Source organism: Netta rufina (assembly GCF_964035555.1).
Source record: "Netta rufina genome assembly, contig: SCAFFOLD_175, whole genome shotgun sequence".
Classification (NCBI taxonomy): Eukaryota; Metazoa; Chordata; class Aves; order Anseriformes; family Anatidae; genus Netta; species Netta rufina.
The window spans coordinates 1-24,322 of record NW_028168910.1 but is presented as its reverse complement, the minus strand read 5'-3'; the positions used below and the strand labels follow the sequence as shown (position 1 = coordinate 24,322).

The 24,322-nt window shown below is 61.6% G+C and overlaps 1 protein-coding gene across 1 annotated transcript; it reads right to left on the bottom strand.

Annotated features, from left to right (window-relative positions):
- Positions 1-1,026: 1,026 nt before the first annotated feature.
- LOC311221705 (uncharacterized protein) lies at positions 1,027-24,090 on the bottom strand (the record flags this gene model as incomplete). Its single annotated transcript, XM_084307091.1, is given in 13 exon segments — positions 1,027-1,159; positions 1,228-1,806; positions 2,112-2,397; positions 3,327-3,405; positions 6,305-6,484; positions 9,092-9,262; positions 9,364-9,478; positions 9,567-9,763; positions 13,438-13,607; positions 18,122-18,324; positions 21,785-21,929; positions 21,931-22,180; positions 23,882-24,090. Coding segments are annotated over 13 exon segments (2,717 nt in total), but the record flags the coding sequence as incomplete, so codon positions are not given.
- Positions 24,091-24,322: the final 232 nt, after the last annotated feature.

Sequence of the window (24,322 nt, the reverse complement as noted above, 5' to 3'; positions counted from 1 at the left end):
CGGCCTCCAGGCAGCCATCTTGGTGGTCGGCCATCTTGGTGGTCGGCCATCTTGGATGTCGGCCATCTTGGGGGGCCACTGAGCTCAGCCAGTCAGAGGACACCAGGGCAGCCATCTTGGTGGTCGGCCATCTTGAAACGTCAGCCATCTTGGGTGTCAGCCATCTTGGACGTCGGCCATCTTGGATGTTGGACATTTGGGTGTCGGCCATCTTGGAGGTCAGCCATCTTGGATGTCGGCCATCTTGGATGTCGGCCATCTTGGATGTCATCCATCTTGAAACGTCAGCCATCTTGGATGTCGGCCATCTTGGACGTCAGCCATCTTGAGCGGTCGGCCATCTTGGACGTCAGCCATCTTAGACATGAGCCATCTTCAAATGCCGGCCATCTTGGACGTTGCCAATATCAAACTGTCAGCCATCTTGCATGTCGGACATCTTGAATTGTCAGCCATCTTGAGGTGTCGGCCATCTTGGACGTCAGCCATCTTGGAGGTTAGCCATATTGGAGGTCGGCCATCTTGAAATGTCGGCCATCTCAGATATCGGCCATCTCAGATGTCGGCCATCTCAGAGGTCAGCCATCTTGGATGTTGGCCATCTCAGATGTCAGCCATCTTGGACGTCAGCCATCTTCACATGCCAGCCATCTTGGACACTGGCCATCTTGAACTGTCAACCACCTTGCATGTTGGCCATCTTGAGCTGTCAGCCATCTTGGACGTCAGCCACCTTGAAACATCATCCATCTTGGACGTCGGCCATCTTGAGATGTCAGCCATCTTGGAGATCGGCCATCTTGAAACGTCAACCATCTTGGACGCCAGCCATCTCAGATGTCGGCCATCTTGGACGTCAACCATCTCGTCTGTCGGCCATCTTGCGAGGCCGCCCGCCAGCGCTTTCCGAGCGCCGCCGGCGGCCATATTGGCCGCGCCCTCTCCCTCTCTCCCACCCGCCGCGCCCGGCCCCTCCCCGGCCGCCCGTCGGCCATCTTGCCGGCCCCTCGGGGGGCAGCGGGGGGGTCACGTCTTGGCCTTGCGGCCTCGCAGGGCCGCCGCCGGTGCCGGGGGAGGCTCGGGGGGCGTCGTGGGCCCCCCGGGGGCGCCGGCGGTGCCGGTGGCGCATCGCCGCGGGGGCTGCCGCCTCCTCCTCCTCCTGGCGGGTGGCGGCGGGGGCCGGCGGCGGGCGGTGCCGCGGAGCCCCCCCCGGCCCCCCTGCGGCGCCGTTTGGCCGGGGGGGGCCTGCGGCGGGGGGCTTCGTCCCCGCTCCCCTCGTGGTCGGAGGAAGAGGAGGAGGAGGAGGAGGAGGAGGGGGAGGAAGGCGGCGGGGAGGCGCGGGGGCGCCGGCGCCGTCCGGGCTCGCGCTCCAGGGGGGCCATGAGGGCCCCCCCCGGGTGCCGCCGGGTGCTGCGGGGGGCCGGGGGGGGCGAGGCGCTGCTGTCGGGGGACGCCCGCTTGGGGGGGCGCCCCCGCCGCCGTTTCCCGGGGCTGGGGGGGGGCGGCGGGGGCCGAGCCCCCCATAGAGGGGGGGGCACCCCCGGCACCGCGAGCCGGCCGCCCCCGGCGCCGCTGTTTGCCGGGGGGGGAGCGGCGTCGGCGCGGGCCCCCCCGGCGTTTCGGGGGGGCGGGCCCCGGCGGCGTTTGGGGGGCGCGGGGCTGGCGGCGGGGCTGCCGGGCCCCCCCTCGGGGTCGTGGGGCGGCGGCGGCGGGGGGCGTCCCGGGGCCGGGGGGGGCTCCAGGACGGTGACCAGGCGGCCGGGGAGCTGCCGCAGCACTTTGGGCCGCCGGCCCCGGCGCGCGGCTCTGCCGGATCTCCACGTCCGCGCTGCGGCGCCGCCGGGGGCCCCGGGGGGGGTGGGGGGGGGGGGGGGAGGAGGAGAGGAGGAGGAGGAGGAGGAGGGGGAGGAAGGGGGAGGGGGGGGGTGATGACGTCACGCTCGGGGGTTCTGACGTCAGCGGGGAGGGGGGCGGGGGGGCGGGGAAGGGGGGGGGGTGGCGGGGGTGGGGGCGAGGCCGCGGTCACCGGCGCCGGGGTTGGGTGCCGGGGAGGGGGGGCAGAGTCAGCGGGGTGGGGGGCGGGCGGTGACGTCACCGGCGGCGGGTGTGACGTCAGCGGCGAGGGCGGTGACGTCGGCGGCGCGGGCGGTGACGTCGGCGGCGCGGGCGGGGTGACGGCGTCGGCGCCGGGGGCGGCGCGGGCGGTTGTGACGTCACCGGGGGCGGCTGTGACGGCGTCGCCGTGGCTGCTTGTGACGTCACCGGCGGCGCTTCTGACGTCACCGGCGCCGGTTGTGACGTCACCGGAGCCGGTTGGGACGTCACCCGTGGCGGCGGCGGCGGGGGGCGGCGGCGGCGTCACCGTCCCCCGCGGGGGAACCTGCGGCGTCGCCGGCGCTGAGGTCGCCGGGGGCGGGGCGTGACGTCACCGGGGGCAGGGCGTGACGTCACCGGGGCGCCGTTGTGACGTCACCGGGGCGCCGTGTGACGTCAGCGGGCGGGGGGGAGGCGGTGGCGGCCGCCCGCAGGCGCTGGCTGGCGCGGGGTGCCGGCGCGCTCGGGGAGGGGCCGGGGGGGGGCCCCGCGCCCTGCGGGGGGGGTCTGCGGGGGACCCCCGGGGCCTTCGTCGCCCCCCCCCGGGGTGGCCCCCGCCCCCCCGGCCCCCGGGGCTGCTTCCTCCTCCCTCCTCTTCCTCGGCCGGCAGCCGGAAGCGCCCCTCGCCCTTAGGCCTGGTCGATGTCCTTGCGCGCCGCCTCCACCTGCTCCTGGAGGGGGGGGGGGGGGGGAAAAGGGGGCACCCATGGGTGCTGGGAGCCGTGGGGGGGGGCTGAGGGTGCCCCCACCCCACAGCCAGACCCGTGTGGGGGGCGCTTGTCCAATAGTGGGGGGCGCCCAGGTCATACTGGGGTGTTCCCAGTTGTTACTGGGAGGTACTGGGAGTCCTACAGCCTCTCCCGGAGCACCCCATGGGTGCCCCCCACCCATATTAGGGTCCTATGGGTGCCCCCACTCCATAGCCAGACCCCCGTGGGTGTCACTTCTCTCATAGCGGTGATCCCCAGCTCATACTGGTGTCTCCCCAGTTCTTACTGGGAGCTACTGGGAATCCCCAGCCCCCTCCCGGAGCACCCATGGGTGCCCCCACCCATTTTAGGCACCTCTGGGTGCCCCCACCCCCATACCCACACCCTGGTAGATGCCCCTTATCCCATGACCTAACACCAGTGGGTGCCCCCAGCTCACACTGGTGTCTCCCCAGTTGTTACTGGGAGCTACTGGGAATCCCCCAGCCCCCCCCCCAGCACCCATGGGTGCCCCCCACCCACCTCGCTTCAGCTCCTCTCGGCTGACGTCCTCCAGCGAGGCCTCCAGGAAGTTCATGGCGTAGCGCTCGATGGGCGTCAGCTGCGGCAGCGCCCGGCACCGTCACCAAAAACCCCAAAAACCCCCAAAACGGCCCCAAAATCCACCCCCCCCCGGCAACCTCGGTGGGCCCCAAACGTCCCCAATGTCCCCAAATGTCCTCATTGACCCCAAATGTCCCCAGATGTCCCGATATCCCTAAATGTCCCCAAATGTCCCCAATGTCCCCAAATGTCCCCAAATATCCCCAATGTCCCCAACAGCCCCAAATGTCCCCAAACGTCCCCAAAACATCCCCACATCCCCCGTTCCCCTCCTGGCCACTCCCTCATATCCCCCATGTCCCCTCTGTGTCCCCCCTGTGTCCCCCCGTGTCCCCGTTGTCCCCCCACACCTTCCCCATGTCCCCCCCTTTGTCCCCACGTCCCCCCCATGTCCCCACTGTCCCTCCATATCCCCCCCATGTCCCCATGTCCCCCCATTGTCCCCACTGTCCCCCCATGTCCCCATTGTCCCCCCACATCCCCCCCATTGTCCCCCCATTGTCCCCCCATGTCCCTATTGTCCCCATTGTGTCCCCCCATTGTCCCCATGTCCCCACTGTCCCCCCATGTCCCCATGTCCCCACACTGTCCCCATGTCCCCACTGTCCCCGTGTCCCCCCCATGTCCCCATTGTCCCCATATCCCTCCCATGCCCCCAATGTCCCCATGTCCCCCCCATGTCCCCATTGTCCCTATGCCCCCATTGTCCCCATGTCCCCATTGTCCCCCCAATTGTCCCCATTGTGTCCCCCCCATGTCCCTATTGTCCCCATGTCCCTATTGTCCCCATGTCCCCCCACTGTCCCCATGTCCCCCCTATTGTCCCCATGTCCCCCCATTGTCCCCCCTACACCTTCCCCATGTCCCCCCCTTGTCCCCATGTCCCCACTGTCCCCATGTCCCCATTGTCCCCCTGTGTCCCCCCCATGCCCCCATGTCCCTATTGTCCCCATGTCCCCCCATGTCCCCATTGTCCCCATGTCCCCCCATTGTCCCCATTGTCCCCATGTCCCCCCCATGTCCCTATTGTCCCCGTGTCCCCCCCTTGCCCCCATTGTCCCCATGTTCCCCCCCCCACTGTCCCCATGTCCCCCCCCCATGCCCCCATTGTCCCCCCATATCCCCCCATGTCCCCATGTCCCCATGCCCCCACTGTCCCCATGTCCCCCTATTGTCCCCATGTCCCCCCATTGTCCCCGTGTCCCCCCCATGCCCCCCATGTCTCCCCCTTGTCCCCGTGTCCCCCCATATCCCCCCCATGCCCCCATTGTCCCCTCCTGTGTCCCCATGTCCCCCCCCACGTCCCTATTGTCCCCATGTCCCCCATGTCCCCCACACCATCCCCATGCCCCCATGTCCCCCCATTGTCCCCGTTGTCCCCCCATGTCCCCACTGTCCCCATGTCCCCACTGTCCCCATGCCCCCATTGTCCCCATGCCCCCATTGCCCCCGTGTCCCCCCCATGTCCCCATTGTCCCTATGCTCCCACTGTCCCCATATCCCCCCATTGTCCCCATGCCCCCATTGTCCCCATGTCCCCCCATGTCCCCATATCCCCCCGTTGTCCCCATGTCCCCCCTACACCTTCCCCATGTCCCCCTATTGTCCCCATATCCCCCCACTGTCCCCGTGTCCCCCTATTGTCCCCATGCCCCCCTTGTCCCCATGTCCCCCCATTGTCCCCATGTCCCCCCATGTCCCCCCCCTATTGTCCCTATGTCCCCCCATTGTCCCCATGTCCCTATTGTCCCCATGTCCCCCCATTGTCCCCATGCCCCCATTGCCCCCGTGTCCCCCCCATGCCCCCATTGTCCCTATGCCCCCACTGTCCCCATGTCCCCCCATGTCCCCATGCCCCCATTGTCCCCATGTCCCCCCTATTGTCCCCGTTGTCCCCCCACGTCCCTATTATCCCCATTGTGTCCCCCCATTGTCCCCATGTCCCTATTGTCCCCGTGTCCCCCTCCATGTCCCCATTGTGTCCCCCCCATGCCCCCACTGTCCCCCCCATGTCCCTATTGTCCCCATGTCCCCCCCATGCCCCCATTGTCCCCATGCCCCCATTGTCCCCATGTCTCCATTGTCCCCATGTCCCTATTGTCCCCATGTCCCCATTGTCCCCACTGTCCCCATGTCCCCCTGTTGTCCCCATGTCCCCATTGTCTCCATATCCCTCCCATGCCCCCAATGTCCCCATGTCCCCCTATTGTCCCCCCATGTCCCCCCATGTCCCTATTGTCCCCATGCCCCCATTGTCCCCATGCCCCCATGCCCCCCTTGTCCCCATGTCCCCCCATGTCCCCATATCCCCCCATGTCCCCATGTCCCCCTATTGTCCCCATATCCCCCCACTGTCCCCATATCCCCCCATGTCCCCATGTCCCCCCCATGTCCCCCCATGTCCCCATGTCCCCCTATTGTCCCCATGTCCCCATTGTCCCCATGTCCCCCCCATGTCCCCCCACTGTCCCCATGTCCCCCCCATTGTCCCCATGTCCCCCCCACTGTCCCCATGTCCCCCCCATTGTCCCCATGCCCCTATTGTCCCCATATCCCCCCACTGTCCCCATGTCCCCCTATGTCCCCATATCCCCCCATGTCCCCATGTCCCCCCCATGTCCCCCCATGTCCCCATATCCCCCCGTTGTCCCCATGTCCCCCCTACACCTTCCCCATGTCCCCCTATTGTCCCCATATCCCCCCACTGTCCCCGTGTCCCCCTATTGTCCCCATGTCCCCCCCATGTCCCCCCATGTCCCTATTGTCCCCATTGTCCCCCCATATCCCCCCACTGTCCCCATGTCCCCCTATTGTCCCCATGTCCCCCCCCATGCCCCCATATCCCCCCCATGTCCCCATGTCCCCATGTGTCCCCCCGTGTCCCCCCGTGCCCCCACCTGCTCGACGAGGGCGGCGATCTCCTGCTCGGCCTTGGAGAGCTCCTCTTCGGCCTCGCGGGCGCCGCGCTCCTCCTCGGGGCTGAGGCTCTCGCTGAACTCGGCCAGCGCCGCCACGCGCTCCGCCTGCGCCTGCGAGGCCGCGCGGATGTCCTCGGGGTCCTCCGCCCCGCACAGCGCCTGCCGGGGGGACAACGGGGACGTTGGGGACGGCGGGGGGGACAACGGGGGCGTTGGGGGACACTGGGGACGTCGGGGGGTGAGGGGGCGCTGGGGGGTGTGGGGGTGGTGGGGACGTCGAGGGACATCGGGGTGTTGGGGACGTCAAGGGGTGTAGGTTGGGTGTTGGGGACGTCAAGGGGACATCGGGGGACATGGGGACGTTGGGGACATCGGGGGGACAATGGGGACGTTGGGGATATCGGGGGGTGGTGGGGACATCGGGGGGTGTGGGGGTGGAGGGGACGTCAAGGGATGTGGGTTGGGTGTTGGGGACGTCAAGGATCAGGACATGGGGACGTTGGGGACATCAAAGGATGTTGGGCACATCAAGGGGACGTCAAGGGACAAGGGGGTGTTGGGGACATCAAGGGACATCAGGGGATGAGTGGGTGTTGGGGACATCGGAGGATGGAGGGGACATCAAGGGACATCGGGGGATGAGGGGGTGTTGGGGACGTCAAGGGGTGTAGGTTGGGTGTTGGGGACATCAAGGATCTGATCATGGGGTGTTGGGGACATCAAGGGGACATCAAGGGACATGGGGACGTTGGGGACATGGAGGGACGTCGGGGGGGTGTGGGGGTGTTGGGGACATCGGGGGATGAGGGGGCGTTGGGGACGTCAAGGGATGTAGGTTGGGTGTTGGGGACATCAAGGATCTGGTCATGGGGATGTTGGGGACATCAAGGGGACATCAAGGGACATGGGGATGTTGGGGACATTGGGGGGACAATGGGGACACTGGGGACATTGGGGGGTGTGGGGGTGGTGGGGACATCAAGGGGTGTGGGTTGGGTGTTGGGGACGTCAATGGGATGTCAAGGATCTGGACATGGGGGTGTTGGGGACATCAAGGGGACATCGGGGGACATGGGGACGTTGGGGACATGGAGGGACGTCGGGGGGTGTGGGGGTGGTGGGGACATTGGGGGATGAGGGGGCGTTGGGGACGTCAAGGGATGTAGGTTGGGTGTTGGGGACATCAAGGATCTGGTCATGGGGATGTTGGGAACATCAAGGGGCCATCAGGGGACACGGGGACGTTGGGGACATCAAAGGATGTTGGGGACATCAAGGGGACGTCAAGGGACAAGGGGGTGTTGGGGACATCAAGGGACATGGGGACGTTGGGGACGTCAAGAGATGTAGGTTGGGTGTTGGGGACGTCAAGGATGAGGACATGGGGACGTTGGGGACATCAGGGGGTGGAGGGGACATTGAGGGGCATCGGGGGATGAGGGGGCATTGGGGACGTCAAGGGATGGAGGTTGGGTGTTGGGGACATCAAGGATCTGGTCATGGGGTGTTGGGGACATCAAGGGGACATCGGGGGACATGGGGATGTTGGGGACATCAAAGGATGTTGGGGACATCAAGGGGACATCAGGGGATAAGGGGGCATTGGGGACATCAAGGGACATCAGGGGATGAGGGGGTGTTGGGGACGTCAACAAGATGTCAAGGATCCGGCCATGGGGGTGTTGGGGACATCAAGAGGACATCAAGAGGACATCAAGGGACATGGGGACGTTGGGGACATTAAGAGATGTAGGTTGGGTGTTGGGGACGTCAAGGATAAGGACATGGGGGTGTTGGGGACATCAAAGGGACATTGGGGGATGAGGGGGTGTTGGGGACATCGAGGGATGTAGGTTGGGTGTTGGGGACGTCAAGGATGAGGACATGGGGACGTTGGGGACATCGGGGGATGTTGGGGACATCAATGGGACATTGCTGGGGACACGTTGGGGATATGGTTGGGGACATTATGGGGATATTTTGGGGAATGTCATTGGGGACGTCATTGGGGACATGGTTGGGGACATCTTGGGGACATGAAGACATCGTTGGGGACACGTTGGGGACATCTTGGGGACATGGTTGGGGACATCATTGGGGACATGGTTGGGGACATGGTTGGGGATGTTGTTGGGGATGTCATTGGGGACATCTTGGGGACATCGTTGGGGACGCGTTGGGAATGTCATTGGGGACGCGTTGGGGACGCGTTGGGAACATCATTGGGGACATCGTTGGGGACATCTTGGGGACATCTTGGGGACATAGTTGGGAATATTGTTGGGAATGTCATCAGGGACACGTTGGGGACGCGTTGGGGACATCATTGGGGACATAATGGGGACATCTTGGGGACATGGTTGGGAATATTGTTGGGAATGTCATTGGGGACACGTTGGGGACACTTTGGGGACACGTTGGGGACGCATTGGGGATATGGTTGGGGACATTATGGGGTTATTTTTGGGAATGTCATTGGGGACATCACTGGGGACATGGTTGGGGACACGTTGGGGACGCGTTGGGAACGTCATTGGGGACATCTTGGGGACACAAAGACGTCGTTGGGGACACGTTGGTGACATCTCGGGGACATCGTTGGGAATATTGTTGGGAATGTCATTGGGGACACGTTGGGGACGCGTTGGGGACACCATTGGGGACATCTTGGGAACATCGTTGGGAATATTGTTGGGAACGTCATTGGGGACGCGTTGGGGACACGTTGGGGACACTTTGGGGACGCGTTGGGGACCCGCATCTGACCTGCTCCAGGATGTGCGTGCGCCGGGTGGCCGCGGGGTCCTCGTCCTCCTCCTGCGGCCCATCCCTGTCCCTGTCCCTGTCCCTGTCCCTGTCCCTGTCCTTGTCCTTGTCCTTGTCCTTGGCGTCCCCATCCCTCTCGGGCGCCATGTCGAAGAGCTCCCGGATGGTTTGCTTGGGGACAACGCCACAGCACGGGGGTCACCGGGGGGGTCTTTTTATCATCCCCGAGTGCCACCGGGGTGTCCCCAAGTGCCACCAAGGTGTCCCCTCACCTGCTTGAAGTAGGCAGTGGTGAAGTTGCCCCCCTCGATGGCCATGTCCCCCAGCATCCTCTTCTGGTTGGCCTTTTTTAGGATGTTCTCCTCCACCGTGTGCTCGCTGATCAACCTTGGGGAAACCCCAAAAAAACTTGAGTTTGGGGGAAAAAAATGACAAAAACGGGCAAGAAGGGGACAAAAAGGGGGACGTCACCCACCGGTAGATGTGGACGTCGCGGGTCTGGCCGATGCGGTGGCAGCGGTCCTGGGCCTGGGCGTCCATGGTGGGGTTCCAGTCGCTGTCGTAGAAGACGACGGTGTCGGCCCCCGCCAGGTTGACCCCGACCCCGCCGCTGCGGGTGGAGAGGATGAAGCAGAAGATGCGCTTGTCGGCGTTGAAGCGCTCCATCAGGGCCTGGAAGGGAGGGGGAGGCGGGTTGGGAGGGGGGTCCCGGGGGTGGGGGGGGGGGTGGGGGGTCTGTAGGGTGGGGTTTGGGGCATGGGGACCCTATAGAATGGCTCCCAAATGGCTTAATCCTATATAAAAGGTGTCAAGATCCTATATAGGAAGGTGATGGAGATCCCAAATCCTGCCCAGGAGGATGTCAAGGTGGGTTGGGAGGGGGTCCGGGGGGTGGGGGGGAGGTGGGGGGTCTATAGGGTGGTGTAGGAACGGGTATGGACCCCATAGGTGTCCCTAAATATCATAATCCTATATAAAAGGTGTCAAAATCCTATATGGGAAGGTGATGGAGAAGTCAGATCTTGCCCAAGAGGACATTAAGGTGGGTTGGGATTGGGTTTGGGGGTGGGGGGTAACATGGGGACCCTATAGGGTGGGGTTTGGGGTGGGGCGGCCCTATGGAAGGGGTCCTAAATATCGAAATCCTATATAAAAGATGTCAAGATCCCATAAAGGAAGGTGATGGAGAACCCAAATCCTACCCAGGAGGACATCAAGATGGGTTGGGAGGGGGTCCCGGGGGGTGGGGGGGAGGTGGGGGGTCTATAGGGTGGGGTTTGGGGCATGGGGACCCTATGGAAGGGGTCCCAAATGGCTTAATCCTATATAGAAGGTGTCAAGATCCCATAAAGGAAGGTGATGGGACACCCAGATTATGCCCAGGAGGATGTCAAAATGGGTTGGGAGGGGGTCCCGGGGGGTGGGGGGGATGTGGGGGGTCTATAGGGTGGTGTAGGAACGGGTATGGACCCCATAGGTGTTCCTAAAGGTCTTGATCCTATATAGAAGGTGTCAAGATCCCATAAAGGAAGGAGATGGAGAAGTCAAATCCTGCCCAAGAGGACATTAAGGTGGGTTGGGAGGGGGTCCTGGGGGTGGGGGGGGGGGTGGGGGGTCTGTAGGGTGGGGTTTGGGGTGGGGCGGCCCTATGGAAGGGGTCCCAAATGGCTTAATCCTATATAGAAGGTGTCAAGATCCCATAAAAGAAGGTGATGGAGAAGTCAGATCCTACCCAGGAGGATGTCAAGGTGGGTTGGGAGGGGGTCCGGGGGGTGGGGGGGGGGGTGGGGGGTCTATAGGGTGGGGTTTGGGGCATGGGGACCCTATGGAAGGGGTCCCAAATGGCTTAATCCTATATAAAAGGTGTCAAGATCCTATATAGGAAGGTGATGGAGAACCCAAATCCTGCCCAGGAGGACATCAAAATGGGTTGGGAGGGGGTCCCGTGGGGTGGGGGGGAGGTGGGGGGTCTATAGGGTGGTGTAGGAACAGGTATGGACCCTATAGGTGTTCCTAAATATCATAATCCTATATAAAAGGTGTCAAGATCCTATATGGGAAGGTGATAGGATGCCCAGATCCTACCAAGGAGGACATCAGGATGGGTTGGGATTGGGTTTGGGGGCTGGGGGGGACGTGGGGAGTCTATAGGGTGGGGTTTGGGGCATGGGAACCCTATGGAAGGGGTCCCAAATGGCTTAATCCTACATAGAAGGTGTCAAGATCCCATAAAGGAAGGTGATGGGACACCCAGATTATGCCCAGGAGGACGTCAAAATGGGTTGGGAGGGGGGTCCCGGGGGGTGGGGGGGGACGTGGGGGGTCTATAGGGTGGGGTTTGGGGTGGGGCGGCCCTATGGAAGGGGTCCTAAATATCGAAATCCTATATAAAAGGTGTCAAGATCCCATAAAAGAAGGTGATGGAGAAGTCAGATCATACCCAGGAGGATGTCAAGGTGGGTTGGGAGGGGGTCCGGGGGGATGTGGGGTATTTGGGGACCCTATAGAGTGTTGTAGGAACACATATAGACCCTATAAGTGTTCCTAAAGGTCTTGATCCTATATAGAAGATGTCAAGAGCCCATAAAGGAAGGTGATGGAGAACCCAAATCCTGCCCAGGAGGATGTCAAAATGGGTTAGGAGGGGGTCTGGGGGGTGGTGGGACACGTGGGGGCCATATAGGGTGGTGTAGGAACACATATGGACCCCATAGGTCTTCCTAAATATCATAATCCTATATAAAAGGTGTCAAGATCCTATATGGGAAGGTGATAGGATGCCCAGATCCTACCAAGGAGGACATCAGGATGGGTTGGGATTGGGTTTGGGGGCTGGGGGGGACGTGGGGAGTCTATAGGGTGGGGTTTGGGGTGGGGCGGCCCTATGGAAGGGGTCCTAAATATCGAAATCCTATATAAAAGGTGTCAAGATCCCATAAAGGAAGGTGATGGGACACCCAGATTATGCCCAGGAGGATGTCAAAATGGGTTGGGAGGGGTCATGGGACTTATAGGGACCCTATAGAGTGGAGTAGGAACACATATGGACCCTATAGGAGTTCCTAAATATCATAATCCTATATAAAAGGTGTCAAAATCCTATATGGGAAGGTGATGGAGATCCCAAATCCTGCCCAGGAGGATGTCAGGATGGGTTGGGATTGGGTTTGGGGGGGACGTGGGGGGCCTATAGGGTGGGGTTTGGGGTGTGGCGACCCTATAGAATGGTTCCCAAATGGCTCAATCCCATATACGGACCCTCCACGACCTCCACGAGCCCCCCACATCCCCCCCAAATCCCCCAAAACCCCCCAAACCTCCCCAAAATCCCCATCTCCCCATGGAGTCCCTCCCAGAAGTCACCCCACAACAGTTCCTCTTCGTTCATGTCCCCATTTTTGGGGACAAGAGTGCCACCACCGTGTCCCTCATGTCCCTACAGACCCCCTCAACCCCCCACACCCCCCAAATCCCCCCATTTTCCCCTAAAAGCCCCCAAAACCCCCCCAAATCCCCCCATTTCCCCCCCAAACCCCCCTTTTTACCTCTCCACCTCCCCTCTACCTCCCCCTTTACCCCCTCCTTTGTGTCCCTTTGTGTCCCTTTGTGTCCCCATGTCCCCCCCCACACCCTCCCAACCCCCCAATTTCCCCCAAACCCCCCTAATTTCCCCCAACCCCCCCCAAAGCCCCCCAATTTCCCCCTATTTTCCCCCCTTTTCTCCCCATTTTCCCCCCTTTTTTCCCCTTTACCCCCTCCTTGGCATCCCTTTATGTCCCCTTCATGTCCCTTTATGTCCCCTTTATGTCCCTTTATGCCCCTTTATGTCCCTTTACGTCCCCTTTACGCCCCTTTACGCCCCTTTATGTCCCCTTTATGTCCCTTTACGTCCCCTTTATATCCCTTTATGTCCCTTTATGTCCCCTTTATGCCCCTTTATGTCCCCTTTACGTCCCTTTATGTCCCCTTTATGTCCCCTTTATGTCCTTTTATATCCCCCTTACGTCCCCTTATATCCCCTTTATGTCCCTTTATATCCCCTTTATGCCCCTTTACGTCCCCTTTATGTCCCTTTATGCCCCTTTATGTCCCTTTATGTCCCTTTATGTCCCCTTTATGTCCCTTTACGTCCCCTTAAGTCCCCTTTACGTCCCTTTATGTCCCTTTATGTCCCCTTTATGTCCCCTTTACGTCCCTTTACGTCCCTTTATGTCCCTTTATGTCCCTTTATGTCCCTTTACATCCCCTTATGTCCCCTTTATGCCCCCTTTATGACCCTTTAGTGCCCCTCATGTCCCCTTACGTCCCCTTACGTCCCTTTGTGTCCCCCCCGGTGTCCCCCCCACCTGTCTCTGCTCCACGCGGGTGCTGCCGTCCAGGCGCAGGTAGATGTGGCCGTGGTAGGTGAGGAAGCGCTCGAGGACGTCGAGCATGCGCGTCATCTGCGTGAAGATCAGCACGCGGTGCGCCCCCGCCTTCAGCCGACGCAGCAGCGCCGCCAGCGTCTGCAGCTTCCCTGGGGGGGGGACACGGGGTCACGGCGGGGGACGGGGTGGCGTGTGGGGACGTTGGGGTGGCATTGGGGACGTGGGGACAGCATTTGGGGATGTTGGGGTGGCATTGGGGACATTGGGGACAGCATTGGGGACATGGGGACAGCGTTTGGGGACATGGGGACACAACTGGGGACATGGGGACGGTGTTTGGGGACATTGGGGACACAGCTGGGGACGTGGGGATGGTGTTTGGGGACGTTGGGGGCAGCGTTGGGGACGTGGGGGGCGGTGTTTGGGGACATGGGGACATCTTTGGGGACATCACTGGGGACATTGGGGACACCCTAAGGACATGAGGACATCATTGGGGACACTGGGGACACAGCTGGGGACGTGGGGATGGTGTTTGGGGACGTTGGGGGCAGTGTTGGGGGCATGGGAACATCTTTGGGGACATCACTGGGGACGTGGGGACACAACTGGGGACGTGGGGATGGTGTTTGGGGACATTGGGGACAGCATTGGGGACATGGGGATGGTGTTTGGGGACGTTGGGACACAACTGGGGACATGGGGATGGTGTTTGGGGACATGGGGGCAGCATTTGGGGACGTTGGGGACATTGGGGATGGTGTTTGGGGACATGGGGACATTGGGGATGGTGTTTGGGGACATGGGGACATCACTGGGGACGTGTGGACAGCATTTGGGGACGTTGGGGTGGCATTGGGGACATTGGGGACAGCATTGGGGACATGGGGACAGCGTTTGGGGACGTTGGGGACATTGGGGATGGTGTTTGGGGACATGGGGACATCACTGGGGACATGGGGACAGCATTTGGGGACGTTGGGGTGGCATTGGGGACATGGGGGCAGCGTTTGGGGATGTTGGGGGCAGCGTTGGGGACATGGGGACATCACTGGGGATGTGGGGACAGCATTTGGGGACGTTGGGGCAGCGTTTGGGGACATTGGGGGCAGCGTTGGGGACATGGGGACATCACTGGGGACGTGGGGACAGCATTTGGGGACGTGGGGGTGGCGTTTGGGGACATTGGGGACACAACTGGGGACATGGGGATGGTGTTTGGGGACATTGAGGACATCATTGGGGACATGGGGACAGCGTTGGGGACATGGGGACAGCGTTTGGGGACGTTGGGGCAGCGTTTGGGGACATTGGGGGCAGCGTTGGGGACATGGGGACAGCGTTTGGGGACGTGGGGACATCTTTGGGGACATCGTTGGGGACGTTGGGGGTGTCATTGGGGACAGTGGGGACATCTTTGGGGACGTTGGGGACACAACTGGGGACATTGGGGTGTCATTGGGGACATGGGGACATCATTGGGGGCATCACTGGGGACGTGGGGGCATCATTGGGGACATGGGGACAGCATTGGGGACATGGGGGCATCTTTGGGGACGTTGGGGACAACGTTGGGGCATTGGGGGGCAGCGTTGGGGACATGGGGACAGCGTTTGGGGACATGGGGACATCACTGGGGATGTGGGGACAGCGTTGGGGACGTGGGGGGCAGTGTTTGGGGACATGGGGACATCTTTGGGGACATGGGGATGGTGTTTGGGGACATGGGCGGCAGCATTTGGGGACACTGAGACATTGGGGATGGTGTTTGGGGACATGGGGACATCACTGGGGACGTGGGACAGCATTTGGGACATGGGGGCAGCGTTTGGGGACAGTGGAGTGTCATTGGGGGACATGGGGATGGCATTTGGGGACGTGGGGACAGCGTTATGGGGACATGGGGATGGCGTTTGGGGACGTTGGGGACACAAACTGGGGACGTTGGGGACTGCATTGGGGATGTGGGGGCATCATTGGGACATCATTGGGGACATTGGGGACATCGCTGGGGACATGGGGACACAACTGGGGACACTGGGGACATCCTTGGGGACATGGGGGCTTCACTGGGGACATAGGGACATCGTTGGGGACTTCATTAGGGACATGGGGACACCACTGGGGACACTGAGGACCTCATTGGGGACATTGGGGACATTGTTGGGGACATGGGGACATCACTAGGGACATCCTTAGGGACATGGGGACATCACTAAGGACATGGGGACATCATTAGGGACATCAGTGGGGACTTAGGGACATCATTAAGGGACAAGGGGCCACCATTAAGGGACATGGGGACATCTTTGGGAACTTCATTAGGGACATGGGGACATCGCTGGGGACACGGGCGCAGGGGCCAGGGCTGCCACCAGGGCCATGGGGACGGCAGCGGGGGGACAGCGACGGTGGCCTTGGGGCACACCCTGAGACCCCAGTGTCCCCAGCACCCCCGGTGTCCCCGGTGTCCCCAACAGCCAGGAAGTCACCAAATGTCCCCAACCACCCCGATGTCCTCCCAATGTCCCCAATGTCCCCATTATCCCCTGATATCCCCAACGTCCCCATCCCCCCCAATGTCCCCATTCATCCCAGTGTCCCCAATGTCCCCGTTTCCCCCATAACGTCCCCATTCCCCCTGATATCCCCAATGTCCCTGATGTCCCCCCACTGTCCCTGATGTCCCCAAGTCCCCCCCCCTCGTACCGCAGTCGCACTGTGTCCCCATTTCCCCCATCATGTCCCCAATGTCCCCGTTTCCCCCCCAATGTCCCCAATGTCCCCGTTTCCCCCATAACGTCCCCATTCCCCCTGATATCCCCATACCCCCTGAATGTCCCCAATGTCCCTGCTGTCCCCGTGTCCCCCCGTGTCCCCCCACTGTCCCCCTGTCCCCCCCTCGTACCGCAGTCGTACTGTGTCCCCATTCCCCCATCATGTCCCCAATGTCCCCGTTTCCCCCATAACGTCCCCATTCCCCCTGAATATCCCCAATGTCCCCAATGTCCCTGCTGTCCCCGTGTCCCCCCATCCCCCCCAATGTCCCCGTGTCCCCGTGTCCCCCCCCTCGTACCGCAGTCGTCCTGTGTCCCCATTTCCCCATCATGTCCCCAATGTCCCCATTCCCCCTGATATCCCCAATTCCCCCCATTTCCCCCATAACGTCCCCATCCCCCCTGAAATCCCCAATGTCCCCAATCACCCCAATGTCCCCGTGTCCGCCCGTGTCCCCCCGTGTCCCCGCTGTCCCCGTGTCCCCCCCTCGTACCGCAGTCGTACTGTGTCCCCATTTCCCCATCATGTCCCCAATTCCCCCCATTTCCCCCATAACGCCCCCATTCCCCCTGAATGTCCCCAATGTCCCCAATCACCCCAATGTCCCCGTGTCCTCCCGTGTCCCCCCGTGTCCCCCCACTGTCCCCCTGTCCCCCCCTCATACCGCAGTCGTACTGTGTCCCCATTTCCCCATCATGTCCCCAATTCCCCCCATTTCCCCCATAACGTCCCCATCCCCCCTGATATCCCCAATGTCCCCAATCACCCCAATGTCCCCAATCACCCCAATGTCCCTGATGTCCCCCCATGTCCCCACTGTCCCCGTGTTCCCCCCCCTCGTACCGCAGTCGTACTGTGTCCCCATGTCCCCCATCATGTCCCCAATGTCCCCGTTTCCCCCATAACGTCCCCATTCCCCCTGAATGTCCCCAATGTCCCCAATCAGCCCAATGTCCCTGCTGTCCCCGTGTCCCCCCATCCCCCCCAATGTCCCCGTGTCCCCGTGTCCCCCCCCTCGTACCGCAGTCGTCCTGTGTCCCCATTTCCCCCATCATGTCCCCAATGTCCCCATTCCCCCTGATATCCCCAATTCCCCCCATTTCCCCCATAACGTCCCCATCCCCCCTGATATCCCCAATGTCCCCAATCACCCCAATGTCCCTGATGTCCCCCCGTGTCCCCACTGTCCCCAACGCCCCCCCCTCATACCGCAGTCGTACTGTGTCCCCATGTCCCCCATCATGTCCCCAATGTCCCCATTTCCCCCATAACGTCCCCATTCCCCCTGAATGTCCCCAATGTCCCCAATCACCCCAGTGTCCCTGATGTCCCCCCGTGTCCCCACTGTCCCCAACGCCCCCCCCCTCGTACCGCAGTCGCACTGTGTCCCCATTTCCCCCATCATGTCCCCAATGTCCCCGTTTCCCCCATAACGTCCCCATTCCCCCTGAATGTCCCCAATGTCCCCAATCACCCCAATGTCCCCGTGTCCCCCCATCCCCCCCAATGTCCCCGTGTCCCCGTCCCCCCCCTCGTACCGCAGTCGTACTGTGTCCCCATTTCCCCATCATGTCCCCAATGTCCCCATTCCCCCTGCTATCCCCAATTCCCCCCATTTCCCCCATAACGTCCCCATTCCCCCTGATATCCCCAATGTCCCCAATCACCCCAATGTCCCCGTGTCCCCCCGTGTCCCCCCGTGTCCCCGCTGTCCCCGTGTCCCCCCCCTCGTACCGCAGTCGTACTGTGTCCCCATGTCCCCCCAATGTCCCTATTTCCCCCCATGTCCCCTGAATGTCCCCAATCACCCCAATGTCCCCGTGTCCCCCCATCCCCCCCAATGTCCCCAATGTCCCCACTGTCCCCAACGCCCCCCCCCTCGTACCGCAGTCGTACTGCACGAGCCGTGGGTCGGGGAAGCAGCCGCGGGTGGCGCTGAGCAGGGGGTGCAGGGCCCGGCTGCGCGGGGCCACCTCCGCCCGCAGCCGCTCCTCCAGCAGCGCCCGCTGCCGCTGCCGCCAGGGCGCCGGGTGCGAGGTGTGCAGCGCCACGGGGGGGGCCTCCACCGGCGGCAGCACGAAGGTGAACCTGCGGGGGGGGGGGACAGGGGACAGCTGGGGACGCTTGGGGACAAGTTGGGGACACCTCGGGGATGTGGGGGCACGGGGATGGGGGATACGGGGGGTCCCCAGGAGGTAGGATGCATGTAGTGCCACTGGTGGCAGCACAAAGATGAGCCTTAGGGACACTTTAGGGACATGGGGACACTTTGGGGACACTTTAGGGACAGTTTGGGGACACTTGGGGACAAGTTGGGGAGAGTTTGAGGACATAGGGACATAGGGACAGGGGGATATGGGGGGTCCTCGGGAGGTAGGATGTGTGGAGCGCCACTGGTGGCAGCGCAAAGATGAACCTTAGGGACACTTTAGGGACATGGGGACACCTTGGGGACACTTTAGGGACACTTGGGGACACTTGGGGAGAGTTTGGGGACGTGGGGACATGGGGACAGGGGGATATGGGGGGTCCCCAGGAGGTAGGATGTGTGGAGCGCCACTGGTGGCAGCGCAAAGATGAACCCTGGGGACACCCTAGGGACATGGGGACACTTTGGGGACACCTTAGGGACACTTTGGGGACAAGTTGGGGACACTTTGGGGACACCTCGGGGATGTGGGGGCACGGGGACGGGGGAATATGGGGGATACGGGGGGTCCCCAGGGGGTACAAAGTGTGTAGTGCCACTGGTGGCAGCACAAAGATGAACCCTAGGGACACTTTAGGGACATGGGGACACTTTGGGGACACTTTAGGGACAGTTTGGGGACACTTGGGGACAAGTTGGGGAGAGTTTGAGGACATAGGGACATAGGGACAGGGGGATATGGGAGGTCCTCGGGAGGTAGGATGTGTGGAGCGCCACTGGTGGCAGCGCAAAGATGAACCTTAGGGACACTTTAGGGACATGGGGACACCTTGGGGACACTTTAGGGACACTTGGGGACACTTGGGGAGAGTTTGGGGACGTGGGGACATGGGGACAGGGGGATATGGGGGGTCCTCCGGAGGTAGGATGTGTGGAGCGCCACTGGTGGCAGCATAAAAATGAACCCTAGGGACATGGGGACACCTTGGGGACAGTTTGGGGACACTTGGGGACAAGTTGGGGACACTTGGGGACACTTCGGGGAGAGTTTGGGGACGTGGGGGCACGGGGATGGGGGATACGGGGGGTCCCCAAGGGGTACAAGGTGTGGAGCGCCACTGGTGGCAGCGCAAAGATGAACCTTAGGGACACTTTAGGGACATGGGGACACTTTGGGGACAATTTAGGGACAGTTTGGGACACTTTGGGGACACCTTAGGGACACTTTAGGGACACTTGGGGACAAGTTGGTGACACTTTGGGGACATAGGGACATGGGGATGGGGGGATATGGGGGGTCCTCGGGAGGTAGGATGTGTGGAGTGCCACTGGTGGCAGCATAAAGATGAACCTTAGGGACACTTTAGGGACATGGGGACACCTTGGGGACACTTTGGGGACACCTTAGGGACACTTGGGGACAAGTTGGGGACACTTTGGGGACATAGGGACAGGGGGATATGGGGGGGTCCCCAGGAGGTAGGATGTGTGGAGCGCCACTGGTGGCACCATTAAGATGAAGCTGGGGACACCTTGGGGACATGGGGACACCCTGGGGACACCTTAGGGACAGTTTGGGACACTTTGGGGACAAGTTGGGGACACTTTGGGGACGTAGGGACACGGGGATGGGGGGATATGGGGGGTCCTCGGGAGGTAGGATGTGTGGAGCACCACTGGTGGCAGCACAAAGATGAACCTTAGGGACACTTTAGGGACATGGGGACACTTTGGGGACACCTTAGGGACAGTTTGGGGACAGTTTGGGACACTTTGGGGACAAGTTGGAGACAGGGTGGGGATGTGGGGCACAGGGACAGGGGATACGGGGGGTCCCCAAGGCATGCAACATTTGCATTAGGACTGGTGGCAGCATAAAGATGAACCTTGGGGACACTTTAGGGACATGGGGACACTTTGGGGACACCTTAGGGACAGTTTGGGGACACTTGGGGATACTTGGGGGCAGGTTGGGGAGAGTTTGGGGACATAGGGACACGGGGACGGGGGGATATGGGGGGTCCCCAAGGAGTGTGACATGTGGAGCGCCACCAAGGGGAGCACAAAGATGAACCCTGGGGACATGGGGACACCTTGGGGACAGTTTGGGGACACTTGGGGACACTTTGGGGACATAGGGACATGGGGACAGGGGGATATGGGGGATACAGGGGGTCCCCAGGAGGTAGGATGCATGTAGTGCCACTCGTGGCAGCACAAAGATGAGCCTTAGGGACACTTTAGGGACATGGGGACACTTTGGGGACACTTTAGGGACAGTTTGGGACACTTTGGGGACAAGTTGGGGACACTTTGGGGACGTGGGGACATGGGGACAGGGGGATATGGGGGGTCCTCGGGAGGTAGGATGTGTGGAGCGCCACTGGTGGCAGCACAAAGATGAACCCTGGGGACATGGGGACACCTTGGGGACACTTTGGGGGGTAAAAGGGGGTGAGGGGACAATAATGGGATTTGGGGGGGGCCATAAGGGGGTTGGGGGGGCAATAAGGGGATTGGGGGGGCAACAAGGGGATTTGGGGGGGCAACAAGGGGATTTGGGGGGGCAACAAGGGGATTTGGGGGGGGCAATAAGGGGATTGGGGGGGCCACAAGGGATTTGGGGGGCCAATAAGAGGATTGGGGGGGCAATAGGGGATTTGGGGGGGGGCAATAAAAGGATTGGGGGGGCCATAAAAGGATTGGGGGGGCCACAAGGGATTTGGGGTGCAATAGGGGATTTTGGGGGGGGAATAAAAGGATTGGGGGGGCCATAAGGGGTTTGCGGGGGGGGATTAAAAGGATTCGGGGGGCAATAAGGGGATTTGGGGGGGCAATAAAAGGATTGGGGGGGCCATAAGGGGATTTGGGGGGGCAATAAAAGGATTGGGGGGGCCACAAGGGATTTGGGGTGCAATAGGGGATTTGGGGGGGGGGAATAAAAGGATTGGGGGGGGGCATAAGGGCATTTGGGGGGGGGGCAATAAGCGGGTTGGGGGGGGCAATAAAAGGATTGGGGGGGCCACAAGGGATTTTGGGGGGGCAATAAGGGATTTTGGGGGGGCAATAAGGGATTTTGGGGTGCAATAGGGGTTTTTGGGGGGGTCCCTTTTTGGGGGGGCGATAAAAGGATTGGGGGGGCCACAAGGGATTCTGGGGGGGGGCCACAAGGGATTTTGGGGGGCCATAAGGGGATTGGAGGAGCAACAGGGGATTTTTGGGGGGGGCAATAAAAGGATTGGGGGGGCCATAAGGGGATTTGGGGGGGCAATAAAAGGATTGGGGGGGCCACAAGGGATTTTGGGGGGGCCACAAGGGATTTGGGGGGCCATAAGGGATTTGGGGGGGCAATAGGGGATTTGGGGGGGGTCCCTTTTTGGGGTTCCCCCCCCCCCGTACCTGTCGAGGAGGGGCGCCAGCTGCTGCAGCCTCTGCGGGGGGGCCAGGATGGCGCTGCCCAGGGCCCCCCCCCCGCTGCCAAAAAGCCCCCAGCAGCCGGGGCCGGGGGGGGAGCTGAGCCAGGCGGCAGCGAGCCAGCCCCCCCCAGGGCCCCTGGGAGGCGGAAAAAGAAGCCAAAAACCCCGGGGGGGGGTCCGGAGGATCCGGGGGGGGGTCCTGAGCTTCCCAGGGGGGGTCCTGAGGCTCCGGGGGGGGGCCGGGGGGGGGCAGCAGGGTGCAGAGCTCCAGCACCTCGGTGCCGTAGACGGGGCCCAGCCCGCAGCGCAGCTCGTTCAGCCGCAGCAGCCGCTCCAGCCGCTCGGCCCGGGCACGGCCCCGCTTGGCCTCCAGGGCTTCCTGCCGAGAAGACAATTAATTAATCAGTTAATTAGCTAATTAGTTAAGTAATTAGGCGAGTTATGGGATGGGGGGGGGGGAGGGAGGGCAAGAGGCGGGCGGTGGGAGGGCGGCGGGGAAGGGAAGGGAAGGGGGGGCGCGCGGTGGGGGAAGGGGTGGGTGTCCCCCTCCCTGAAATCATTTAGGGCCCCCCCCCCGTAATGTTTTGGGACCCCCCCCCCAAAGTTTAGGGTCCCCTCTTCAAGTTTAGGGACCCCCCCAAAAAAATTTAGGGGGCCCCCGATAAAATTTGGGGACCCCATCCATGAATTTAGGGACCCCAATTCCATCCCCAACAGGCTTTAGGGACTCAAATGCCCCCCCCTAAAATAATTTAGGGCCCCCCCCAAAACATTTTGGGACTACCCCCTAAAATTTAGGGCCCCCCCAAAAAAATTTAGGGGTCCCCCAATAAAATTTGGGGACCCCATCTGTGAATTTAGGGACCCCCAATTCCATCCCCAACAGGCTTTAGGGACCCAAAAGGGACCCAAATCCCCCCCCCGAAATAATATAGGGCCCCCCCCCATAACATTTTGGGACCCCCCCCTGAAATTTAGGGACCCCCCCTGAAAGTTTAGGGGTCCCCCATTAAAATTTGGGGAACCCCACTTGAAATGTGGGGACCCCATCCGTGAATTTAGGGACCCCAATTCCATCCCCAACAGGCTTTAGGGAGCCAAATCCCCCCCCCCAAAATAATTTAGGGCCCCCCCATAAAGTTTAGGGACATCCCCCCAAAATTTAGGGTCCCCTCTTCAAGTTTAGGGACCCCCCCCAAAAAATTTAGGGGTCCCCCAATAAAGTTTGGGGACCCCATCCGTGAATTTAGGGACCCCAATTCCATCCCCAACAGGCTTTAGGGACTCAAATACCCCCCCTAAAATAATTTAGGGCCCCCCCCAAAACATTTTGGGACCCCCCCTAAAATTTAGGGACCCCCCCAATAAATTTTAGGGATCCCCTCCAAATTTTGGGACCCCCCCAAGAAAATTTGGGGACCCCTCCTTAAATTTAGGGACCCCAATTCCATCCCTAACAGCCTTTAGGAACCCAAATGCCCCCCCCTAAAATAATTTAGCCCCCCCCCCCAATAAAATTTAGGACCCCCCCCTGAAATTTAGGAACCCCAAATCCCCCCCACAGACCACTGAGGACCCCCCCATGCCCCCCCCATTAAATTTAAGACCCCCCCCCATTAAATTCAGGACCCCCCCATGCCCCCCCCCATTAAATTTAGCCCCCCCCATTAAATTTAGGACCCCCCCATCCCCCCCCCATTAATTATAAGACCCCCCCCCCATTAAATTTACCCCCCCCCTTTAAATTTAGGCCCCCCCCCATTAATTTTAGGACCCCCCCATTAATTTTAGGACCCCCCCCATTAAATTTAACCCCCTCCCATTAAATTTAGGGCCCCCCCCCCATTAATTTTAGGCCCCCCCCATTAATTTTAGGACCCCCCCATTAATTTTAGGACCCCCCCCATTAAATTTAGCCCCCCCCCCATTAATTTTAGGACCCCCCCCATTAAATTTACCCCCCCCCATTAACTTTAGGGCCCCCCCATTAATTTTAGGACCCCCCCCATTAAATTTAACCCCCTCCCATTAACTTTAGGGCCCCCCCCCCCATAAATTTTAGCCCCCCCCCCGTGCTTACCAGGTAGAAGGGGGAGCGCGGGGGGGGCGGGGGCTGGCGCCGCGGGGGGGGGCGAGGGGGGGCGGGCGCTGGCGGGGGGGGGGGGCTGGGCCCCCCCTCGGGGTCCTCCTTGGTGCTGGGGGGCGCAGCTGGGGGGGGGGCCCCCGGGGGGGGGGCGGCGACGGCGGCGGGGGGGGGCGCGGGGGGCGTCGAGGTGGGGGGGGCCGGCACTGGGGGGAGAAAAAATAAAAGGGGGGGGTTAAAAAGGGGGGGGGGCGCCCCTAAAGTGCTTATGGGGTACCCGGAGTGTGGGGGGGGGACACTTATGGGACCCCCCCCCACCTTATAGGACCCCCCCCAATCCTATGGAACCCCCCCATAACCCGTAGGGACCCCCCCCCAATTTATGGGACCCCCCCCAATTTATGGGACCCCCCCTCAATTTCTGTGCCCCCCCCCCAC